A 12,119-nucleotide genomic window follows, 5' to 3' on the forward strand; every position below is an offset into this window, starting at 1 on the left:
TGCAATATATATAGTAACAAAACTGCACTTGTACCCCCTAAATCTATAAAATTAAAAAAATTAATAGGGATAATGGTATTTACATCATAGTGTTGTTGATCAGATTAAATGAGTTGATATATAACAGTTACTATGTGCCAGCCACTATTCTAAGATTTAACATAAATGTCTTTGCTATTGTTATTTTATTGTTTATTTGGCAAACATTTATTTAGTGAGTGCCTATCAAGACTAAAAGTGTATGCAGGCCTCTCAGGGGATACTGGGATGATGAGACCTTCTTTGTGTTAATGTAATAACTGAGCCCTTCCCTGTGACACAAGTGGTAGGAGGACCTATCCCTTCCTCCAAGTCAAGTGGACAGGGCTGCTCAGGCTAAAAGAAAGAAGTAAACCCAAGGGTTTTCTTGAGTAGCTTTGGGAATAGAAAATGGTCCCCTAGATCCTGGAAAGATGCAGTTTCTCAAGTCTACCCTCTTCTGCCATCCCCATCACTCATTCCCACAGCCCTCATCCGCCCTGGCTGAGGCCACAGCACTAACCTCTAGCTGGCCTCCCTGCCTGCAGTTTCACTCTGTAGCCTTGCTGCTTCCTAACCCCATGAGCTTCTTCTTGCACACTGAGTGTGTTATTTCCCTGCTTATAAGCCTGCAGTAGCTCCCTGTTGTCTGCATGGTAATGCCCAAATGCCTTAGCTTGGGACTAGTCATCTGTCTCCATTTTCATCTCCAGCCTCACCTCCAGTTGTCCCTCTTTGTCCACTCCTACAACCGCATGCACCCTGTGCTTCAGCCTCACCAAGCTGCTCTTGAAATATGCCCTCCTCTGGGATGCAGAGCTGACTCCTTTCTTCTGAGTGGCCCAGCAGGGCTTTGTATATGCTCAGTGAATACAATTCCATGTGCTGCAGTAAATTTTTTTTGTACTTTTCTCCTCCTGGGCCATGGGACATGCCAGCCAGAGCTGGGTGCAGTTTTCAGCAGTCTGATTGGTGAAATACATGCATGAATGTTTTTGAGCTGAAGTTGGAGCATCCTCTTAATGCTCAGGCTGGAAGAAAAAGAGACCCTGGAGGAAGCTGTGATTTGGAAGATTCTAATGTGCTTGAAATTCAGTGAGATAACATTCTGAGCAAGAGATTCACATTTTAGTTGTGGAGTTAGCTGGCTTGGATTCTCTATTTTGTGAATTCATGTGTTTGCACATTCACTGTCAATCAACAGGTATTAATTAAGCACCTACTACTATGTACAAGGCACTAGAAATACAAAAGTGGACCCGATGAATGTGGACTTTGCTTTTGAGCAACTTGTAGACATCAACAGACTGGGGTAGAGGCTACTAATGGGAAGATGTGGGGACTCTGTGGAGCACCCGTGGGAATTGAACAGCCAAGGAGGGCACCTCAGAGGAAGTGGTGGTTGATTGGCTCCTTAAGCCTGGTTTGCACATCTTGACACCTCTTGTCATTTCCATTTCATCCTTTCTGTGATGTTTCCAGTTTCTCTACCATTCTTTCATCATCCACTGGTTCTTGCTGTCCTTCAGAGATAGGGATCACATGTCCATCTAGAGGCCTTAGCACTGGCTGTTCCCCGTGCCTGCTATGTCTGCCCCCAGGTAACTGAGTGGCTTGCTCTCTCACTCCATCCAAGCTTCTGCTCAGTTGTCAATCACGTCTGTGGAGAGTTCATCTCTGACCACCCCATCAGCTTCTTTCTGCTTTCTCTGGCTTACTTTTCTTTAGAGAACTTATCACCAAATAGCACACTATTCTTTCTTCATTTACATGCTCCCCCAGTTGAATGGGAGCTCCACGAAGCCAGGGCTGTATCTACCTTGCTCATGGCCATGTCCCCGGCACCTAGAAGTCAGCCTGGACCATTGGCCTTGAAAAATTCATATTGACTAAATACACGCATGCTGTGTGCCTGTTCCCACGCTGCATCTGAGTAAAGAGACCCTCCTTTGCTTCCAAAAACCCACGCAGTCCCCAAAGAGAAAACATTCTAACCATGAGACTCCTCAGCAAAGGAGATAAAAGGAAATGTACTGCTCAATTGGGGCTCCTCTGGGGATTCGCCAAGAGCGAGTACAGAAAACTTCCTAACCTTAAAAGAACTTTGAGTTCATTTAAGTCCCACCTACACAGCACGCAGATCGACTGCAAACCAGCACTGGGCCTGCCTCCATCTGTCTGTGAGCAATGGGAAAGAGGTTTGCATCCAAAACGCATTTATCTCTCTCTGCACTCATGCATCTGTTACTTACTGGGGACCCAGATACGATATTTATTTCCAGGCTGGTAATTTATAACAGATTTAAGTGGCCAATACATTTTCGGGTGTGCAAACAAACCTGCCAGCAGGATGGTTCAGACAGTAACAGACCACGGCCTCCAGAGGCAGAGACAGGGCTGGCCCCATTCAGCTCATTATCCCAATGGAGTTATTTTAATGAATCATCAAGATCCAATTGTAGAGAAATGATTCTAGCGTGGGCAGTTAGCTCATTAGAGAGCCGGGAAGGATTCTGGCTGGGTTGGAGACCAGGGTGATGGAGTGAGGACCGAGTTAGCTGTCTGGAGTACTGTTTTGCCAGGAATCCAAATAGAGGCCCCAGGAATTTTATCTTTGCTGGAGTATATAGTTGGTTCACAATTAATGGAGTTCCTCACTCTTCACTCTATAGTAGTAACGGTGCAAGGAATTGCTTGTGGTTGGTTATCTTCCTTTTGTCCCTCCATTTCCCCTTTTTCCTTCCATGGTCTGCTCTGTATGGATCGCACCATGGGCTCCTATGCTTTCTGCTTCAAATTGGGTTTAGTCAATGGGGAACAAAAGCAGGAGCTCAGAGACCAGGAGGAGGTTGGGGCATATGTTGTTCTAGGTTCCTCCCTGCCAGGTCACTGTGGCTTGCTTGACCTTGTCACTCAATCAAGGGCTTCAGTTCTTGAAGGGCAGCCCTCTCTCACAGCTACTGTCTTCCCTTATCTGGGTCTAGGGCTGGTAAGGACTCCCTACTATTGTTAGCCTAGTGATACTGCACCCTACCCTACTGGTTTCTCTTAATCCTGTTCACATCCTTATTAAACTTTCCCTGGGTACCCACTTTGAGGAAGCCTGTGTTTCCTTCTGGGATCATGACAGATACTTAACATCAGTTATTGCACACTTGTGGGGTGGCACCACTATCTCATTTTATAGATATCAGAATGAGTAAGTAATTTACCCAAGATCATAAAGCTAGTAATCACAAAGGCCTGGATTCAACAGCCAGGCCTTCGACAAAGACCAGATTCATGACTTGATTAGCCCTGGATTCTAACCACTGAGATTCAGCCCAGAGTTCAATATCCCATGATAAGACAGCATGAACAGAGGCCATTTGCCCTGTCTGCCTAACCTATTCTTACAGACAGAAGAAGGAAGTCGTGGTGTGTCCTAAGTGGGCAGAGAATTGAAGTTCAGTTGTGTGACCTTGGACAGTGCTCTTAACCTAGAGCTCTGGTTTCCTGTCTTTAAAGGCTTGAAACATGTCTTGTAATGATAAAACAGGAAAGGAATCAGAGGCATAATTAGCACTAGTGTTGTAGAGATTAACTTACACTGAAAGCAGTTTCATTTGTTGCCTATAAAATACCAAAGTGTATCTTGGCCCTGACTGTAGTCAGATGCTCATTCAACTTTGGAATGAGTGCCTATCTAGGAAAATGACTTTTGCTGGGGGATTCTAGTCAAATGATGAATGCCAGATACAGAAACTCAGGCATGCCAGACCCTGTGTGGGCTGTGGTCCTTAGGGTCACATCCACGCAGCCATAGACAAGGTCGAGGAGAAATGGAGGAATCAACTCAACCTGCATCAATATATGCTGACTCGGTCCTTGCTGTGTGTTGGCTACAAGGTGGTGTCTGGTAGTGGGTGGGGAGGGGAAGGAGAAAGAGTGCTAAACTGGGAGCCATTCAGGTCTAGTTCCCATCCTGGTTCTGCCCCTGATCAGCTGCATGGCCTGGGACATATCTGTAATTTCTCTAACCTTCAGCCCTCTCCATCCGGAGAATGGGAACGATAACACCTCCCTTGAAGGGTTGTGAAGAGGTTTTGATAAGCTGACTTACTGAAGCCACCCATCATAGGACCCAAGAGTGACTCATTAAGAGCCAACTGGTGTTGTCGTTGCTCACTGTGATTATTAAAGACAGCAGGGTATGGTGGGAGAGGTACTCTTGACTCAGATTTCTGCTCCCTCCTTCCCTACCTCCTAGCAGTATAATCCTGGGCAAGTTATATAATTTGAAGAGACTCGCTTACTCATCTGGAAATGGGTAGTAATGGTACTTACCTTGTGAAGTTGTGATACTAGTTAAGATGATGTTGGTACAATGAAAGGTGATCAGTAATTCTTAGGTTACTATAAACCCTTCTTGCCTGGATGACTCTAAGTCATCTTTCAAGGCAGAACTGAGACATCACCTCCTTCAGGGAGCCTTCACTGGCTACTTCCCTTTCCCACCAACTTGAAGCACTGATTTTCTTTTGTGGTCCCACAGCCCCTGCTCTGTGAAAGTCTATTTTCTTATCTGACTCCCTCACCAGATTTGAGTCCCTTTTAGGTCAGAGACCTGGTCTTAAAAGTCAGTATTTCCCATACACTCTGTGTATGCTCTGTGTTTGTGAATTGAATACTGGATGTGTGAGGGAAAGGCTGCTGGCATGATGGGTGCATGCTCAGAGTGCCCTGCTCTGGGCTGGATAAAAGCTATTGAGAACTGGCCATCTCCTATGAACTTTCCTGGGAGGGCCATGGGGGCAGAGACAGTGTTTATCTTCAACTCCACTGAAGTTCCAGCCCCAGTTCTTGGCCATGTAGTAGGCCCTTTGTTAATTAGGGTGTAGTTAGGGAAACAGAAATCACTCTAGATGTTTCAGACAGAGGCAGTTCAGCATGGGGAGCTGGTTACACAAGTGATGGAGGAGCCAAGATGCCAGACAGAGAATAGTGGGGCAACCCAGACATCAGGGACTGCAGGAGGCTGCAAGCAACCCTTAGAACTTGTGGGATAGCAGGAGAGGGAGAAATAACCAGAATACAGAGTCCAGAAATAACCAGAGCCCCAGTGGGCTGACTGGCAGGAGATTGGACTATGGTAGGCCTGCTTGAGGAAAGATGGAGCCATAGACAGGATACAGCCACTGCTGGAGCAGCTGCCTAAGGAAGGCAGTGAGACGGAGAATACACTGCCTTTCCATCATCCTCCAGTCTCTGTCTGTCTGTCTCTCTCTCTGTCTCTCTCTCTCTCTCTCTCTCACACACACACACACACACACACACACACACACACACACACACACACACACACACACTGGCAATGCAAGGCAGAACAGGGAAGCACAATAAATAGATCTGAGGGCAAACAGTCGAATGACCAATACAAGGCTCAATAAGTATTTGTTGAGTTAATAACTCACCTGGCTTAGTCTAGATTAAGGGGGAATTCACAAACTGCGCCACCACACTTTATAGCCTATCTGTAAATACATTTGAGAGTCTGGGGACCAATGTGAATCTCTGTGCCATTCTTCAAGACCCATGGGCTGTAAGCTGAGGTCCTGAGAAGCATGGCTTGAATCAGTCACATTGGGTTGTCCTTCTGACCCCAGCAGTCATGTTCTTGCTTAGCAAATGCTCTCACTTCCATCCATACCCTTCTTGGCTCCTGTTTGAGTTTAGTCCCTTCCTCAGTCATCTCTGGAATATTGGAGCAGCCCCTTTCCTTATTGGTTGTAGTTGTCTTGATTCCAGAATTTCTTCCCTCTGATCTATCTTATCTTTCGTAGCAGATAAATCATCCCAAAGCTCAGTTCTGAGCTGGTCACCTCCTTGATAAAAAATGTTTAATAGCTTCCTCTTGTCTGTGGGATAAAGTCCCACTTCCTAAGCCTGAGCATTTAATCGTCACTGATGTAGGCCCAACAGTATTTTCCACTGCTCCTGTTACATATTCTCTGCTCCCCTCAAATGGAGCTGCTATGTATCTCCTTGCCAGTTGCTTGGCTTGTGCTATTCTCTCTAACCAGAGGCCCCTCTTCCTTCTCTTTGATTTTAAATCATACCTGTGCTTGAAGCTTTGGTTCACATCATATTTTGCATTCCTGATGGGAGAAGTGATATTTTTCCCTACCTCTGAATCTCTGCAGCATGTTATCCGTACTTATGACAGTTACCACTTTCTACTTTGCCCTGGAATTATTGATGTGTGCGTTATCTGCCTGCTAAGGTTTTAAAGGGTAGAGACCATGGTATTTTTTGCATTATGGTTCCCATAGCATCTCATATACATTTTACAGTAGGCACTTTAAAATTTTTGTGGCATAAATGGTCGTGCGTTTATGTGAATGAACGAATGGATCAACAGACATATATACAAATGAATAAATGGGGTGAATGAGTAAGACCAGTAGTTGTCTTGAGGCTCCATACAGCAGGCTACTACAGCCAGCCTGAAAGAGGATACAGCGTAAGATGGACAGTCAACTTGGGTTACACTAGTTCCACGTATCAGGGAGGATCCAGACTGCTCTGGAAGGACCACCTTCTGGAGGAGAGTTTGGGGTAAACCATAGATCTTGAGCCTGCAAAAGCCAGCTCCAGCACCCAGCCCCATTAAGACACTCACGTCAATGTAGTTGGCATTGATGTAGTCAGAGTGCGGGTCTCCATCCAGCACCAGCAGTCTCACCCGGGAATGGTCGTCTGCAGAGAGAGCAGAAATCAAGGGGATGGTTGATAAGAGGCCCTAGGTGAGGAGGCAGCTATGTCCTCCTTTAGAGCTACTGTTTATTAATGATGGCAAGGCATATCAGGCATTGTGCTACTCTCTCATTTAACTCTCAACACTACCCTCAGTTACTGTTCCCATTTATAGATGAGGAAGTGGAGGCTCAGGGAGGTAAGCACTTCTCATTTTTCTACCTTCCCTTCTGATTTTGTCATTACCTAACTGGATTAGTCACCTGTTTCTTTAAGTCTTAGTGATTTAATCATTAAAACAGGGAATGGAAATACCTGCTTCATAGGACAATGTAAGAGAGACCATATAAAAACGCTAGGAGAGTGTTGCATCTGGATTAATACACTCCATTTTCATGTTGTTTAAAAACAAACAAGTTTACCTATCTTCCACACATGCACAAATTTCATTTTCATTTGCCCCTCGGAGTATTGTTGTAGATAGATTGTCAGCCATATATTGTTATCAATACTATCATTAAAGTGAGGCTGACTAAATCATTGTAAAAGAGGTCATCAATAACTAAAAATCGTGTTAGAGAGGATACCTTTTCAAACACAATCTAGACATAAACAAGATTTGCAGGCTTTATTTGATAGCATGCTTACTTCAAATAACACCAAATGAAAACCATTAAAAGAAAACTAGTACAGCAGAAGAATCAGGATAATCCTTTACAATTAATTAAGTGAGCTCTGACACGCTAAAAGACACACACAAGTGGAACACTGGTTGGGTCTGGTTGGGAGGAGGGACCTTGGTTTGCTACCCAGGTCACTGTGCACCTATCATTGTGCAGCTACTGCATCCTAATTCACCTTCCTCTAGGGCAGGAATGGGGTCCCTAAGAAGTGGGTTGGAGAACTCTGGACATCCCCAAGGGTTTTCTGGGAGTCAAGGAGGTCAGGTCAGCTTATCCTCTTAGAATGATACAGCATTCTGCAGTTTACAAGGCACATTTATTTGCAACTAACCAAGACCTGGGAGAACTGGGACATTATGCTTTATTCCCTGCTCCATCCCCTGCACCTTTAAAAGGTCCTGACATACAGCAGGTACTCAGTAATACATGGAAGAGGTATAATTGGATGACCTCATTGGGTTCTCACAGTGACCCTGCAGGAGAGAAGTAGGACGGGTTTTGTTAGCCCTTGTTACAAATGAGGAAACTGAGGCTCCAGAAAGCCTGACTGGCCACATGGTCACTGAATGCTAGAGCACAGAGGAGTGAAGTTATCTTAACTCTGAGTTCAGTCGCTCCTGCTTCCAAAGGGGTGTAAGCATAATGTTAGAAACCACTTCAAATATACCCAGCAGAGGGAAGTAACTAGAGAAGTGGTTGCCTGGGTGACAGAAGAGTTAAGCAGCCAGATAGAAGACAGTGGAGAAACTCAGAGATAAGGAGCAACAATGCGAGACTGCCTGCCCTTGGGCTGAAGGGATGGAGGGAGGTGGTGGAGTGCACAGTGCTCAGGAGCTGGGGCCACCTGCTGGAACCTGAAGCCACAATGGGATTCTCGTAGGAGCTGGAGATGAGGAGGTGCTTCCCTTACTGCTAAGGAAGGCAACTGTAATTGTAATACCCTGGCTTCTCCCTTTCTTCTTCTCTTCAGTCTCCCAGTGCATGTCATTGGCCAAACCTAGACAGCTGACAGGAGAGCCTGAAAAACGCAACCTACAGGGGTCAGTTACCTGCAATACACAGTAGAGTGGGAGAAGGTAAGGAATGGGTCCTGTTATGGACAAACGGGCCTAGGGCTGGTATAAGATACACCCCATATCTATCCATTCATTTAAGAATCATTCATTGAGTATCTGCCATGTGGCAGGCAGGCACTGTGCTAGACAGCGAGTTATACTAAATGCCACTTTTCTTATTCATCAGGGGAAAAGTTTCAGTAGAAGCAACTAGAGGGAGCACGTGGGTGGTCTAAGCAATCCCTTTGGGTGGGTGGGAGAGTGGAGTGTGACATGGGGGAGGTGTTCGAAGTTAACCTTTATTGAATTCATGGTAGGTACCAGAAACTTTACATACATTATCTCGTTCAATCATTTATGCCTCAAAATAGCTGTATAGGTTATTATAAGGATACCAGAATGATATGGTATTATGAGCCTTCCCATTTCACAGATGAAGGCACTGAGACTCAGAAAGATTAAGCAAATTTCCAAAGTTATGCATCGTGTGAGTGGCAGAGAGGACTTCTCGATTACGATTTTCTGACCCTGAAACCCTACTCCGTCCACATAACTTGCTGCCCCAGAGCCTCAGGCATCTCACAGACACTACAGCTGGAGTCTGTGCAAACAGTTGGTCCCTAGTTCCTGCAGGATTCTAGCCCCGAAGAGGACTCCCTGGGGGACAGCCCATCCAGCAGGCTGGAATTCAGACAAAGCCTGGCACCTGACTCTCAGCCCAGGGCATCAAGCCTCTGTTACCAGCAGTTCCAGAAGCTGTGGGCCTTAAAAAAGTGAAAATGCATATTGTGTTTTCACTCAATGGTCTCATTATGACTTATTGATTCAGAAATCTCCTTTATTTGTTGAGTTATGCCTCCCTGGGGCCCACAGCACTGGAAACAGAGATTCTGGTTTAAAATGTTGAAAGGGAATTTTTAAAATATAAAATGAAGTTGAAAAACCAGAAAGCAAAAATGATGAAAAACAAAACAAAAAGAAACAAACTTACTTATTCTAGTTAAGTGTTCTTACGGATGAAAGCAATCTCTAGCCACCAGATGATGGTGTTTGATAACATCTCTCCTTCATTTATTAAGAACTTGTTTACTGCATACCTACTCTGTGCCTGGCTAGTTGAAGGGATTAAGAAAGTGCTGTCAAATGTGATACTCATGTTTAAGGAGTTTGTCAATTTAGTGGAGACAGACTATATGCAGAAGCAAAACTTCCAAATCTAGAAGATGGGGAATAGAGGGCTTTGTGTAGTGACATGTGAATGAGGAATTAAAAATGAGTAAGGTTTGGCCAGTGCACAATGAGGAAGTCTTTCCATCAGAGGGAACTGCTAGAGTGAAGGCAGATATCCTGAAAAAAGCAAGCACAGTTGGGGAGCTGCAAGGGTCTCCTATCCTGGGAAAACAAGAGTGTGAGGGGAACAGCGATGGGAGGGGAGACAGAGGAGGCAGCAGCAGGTGTTTCATTCAGAAGGCTCTCCATGCCCTGTGAAGCCACGGAGACCCAAGGAATCATGCTGGACTCTGCAGGGCAGCCTAATACAGTGTTTCTTTTCTGGGACAGTGGAAAGGTGCTTTATTATGATGTTACCAAAATTCATGCCTCCACAGCTAACTTATGTCAAGTGAGATAAACTTTTAATATATGATGTGAGATATGGAGCTGTGATCAGATTTGGCTTCAAATGTTAGCTCCATCACCTAGCAAATCAATTGATCTCTCTTAGCTTTGGTTTCTTTAACAACATGGAGCCAATACTATATGGCACGAGAGGATTAAATGAGAAAAATAGGTGTGAAAAGTGCTAGGACGTGAAGAAATGAGAGGACAAGCCACAGACTGGGAGGAAATATTTGCCAAACACATATCTCAGAAAGGACTTGTATCAAAAATACACAGGGAACTCTTAAAACTCAGTGAGAAAACAAATGATCTGTTTAAAAAATGGGGGAAAGATCTGAACAGACGCCTAATCAAGGAAGATATACAGATGGCAAATAAGCTTAAGAAAAGATGTTTAACATCATGTGTCATTAAGAAATTGCAAATTAAAACAACAGGATACCACTTCATACATATTAGGATGGCCAAAATCCAAAACACTGACACCACCAAAGGCTGGGGAGGATGTGGCACAGCAAGGCCTGTCATTCACTGCTGGTAGGAATGCAAAATGGTACAGCCTCTTTGGAAGACAGTTTGACAGTTTCTTACGAAACTAAACATACTCTTACCATACTAGGATCCAGCAATTGCACTTCTTGGTATTCACCCAAATGGGGTGAAAACTTATGTCCACAGGAAAACCTGCACATGTATGTTTATAGCAGCTTTGCTTAAAATTGCAAAAACTTGGAGACAACCAATATGTCCTTCAATAGGTGAATGGATAAACAAATTGTGGTGCAGACGGTCCCTCACTTAGGATGATCAGACTTAGGATTTTTTGACTTTATGATAGTTCCAAAGCAACATGCATTCAGTAGAAACCATAATTTGAGTACACATATAATTGTTCTGTTTTTAATTTTTGGTACAGTGTTCAATCAACTCCCTGACATATTCAATACTTTATTATAAAATGCACTTTGTATTAGATGATTTTGCCCAACTATAGGCTAATGTAAGTGTTCTGAGCATGTTTAATGTAGGCTAGGCTAAGCTATGATGTTTGGCAGGTTAGGCATATTAAATGCATTTTTGACTTATGATATTTTAAACTTATGGGTTTATGGGGATATCACCTCACTGTAAGTCAAGGAGCATTCATTATATATCCATGCAATGGCACACAGTTCAGTGAGAAGCAGAAATGAGTTATCAAGCCACAATAGACATGGAGGAAACTTAAATGCATACTGCTAAGTGAAAGAAGCCAATCTGAACAGGCTCCATACTGTATGATTCTGACTATATGATATTCTGGAAGAAGATAAAACTCTAGACAGAGGAAAAAGATCAGTAGTTTCCAGGCGCTTGGGAGGAGGGAAGGATGAATAGGTGAAGCACAGAGGATGTTTAAGGCAGTGAAACTGTTCTATACAATAGTGCAATAGTGGATATATGTCATTGTACATTTGTCAAATCCTATAGAACTGTACAACATAAAAAGCAAACCTGAATAAACTGTGGACTTTAGCTAATAATAATAAATCAATATTAATTGTAATGAATGTACCACAATAATGCAAGATGTTAATAATAGGGGAAACAGTACAGTGGGTGGGAGGGAGTACATGGGAATGATGTACTTTCTGCTCAACTTTTCTGTAAAACTAAAACTGCTCTAAAGAAAAAATGCTAGGACAATGCCTGGTACACAGCAGGTGCTTAATAAATGATGGTTTGGGGGCTGAATATGAGGCAGGCAGTGAGCTAATAGCAGACATACTTAGAAACTTGGGGCTCTCCATTTGCCCTCTATACCAAATACAGATTCATCTATCTGCAGAGGCAAAGAACTACTGTGTGTGTTCACTAAAGGGTGGAATTCAGCTGCAGGTCCACCAGAAAGGCATCGCAAGGAGTGGCAGTGTCCTCATGGTTTATTTATTCCTTTTGGGAGATGCTAATATTATTCTGTGTCCCCTTCCTCTTCTAACTTTATATAATTAGAAGGATAAAAAATCGT

At 43.9% G+C, this 12,119-nt stretch overlaps 1 protein-coding gene across 1 annotated transcript in view; it reads right to left on the minus strand.

Annotated features, from left to right (window-relative positions):
• The window catches only part of PTPRT (protein tyrosine phosphatase receptor type T), an 812,457-nt gene that overhangs the window by 42,543 nt on the left and 757,795 nt on the right, over window positions 1-12,119 (minus strand). Inside the window, exon 20 of the mRNA XM_030915349.1 lies at window positions 6,680-6,756. Within this exon, the coding sequence (XP_030771209.1) occupies window positions 6,680-6,756 (77 nt within the window). The remainder of the gene's footprint in view (window positions 1-6,679; window positions 6,757-12,119) is intronic.

The sequence above is a fragment of the Rhinopithecus roxellana genome, chromosome 13 (genome assembly GCF_007565055.1).
Source record: "Rhinopithecus roxellana isolate Shanxi Qingling chromosome 13, ASM756505v1, whole genome shotgun sequence".
Taxonomy (NCBI): Eukaryota; Metazoa; Chordata; class Mammalia; order Primates; family Cercopithecidae; genus Rhinopithecus; species Rhinopithecus roxellana.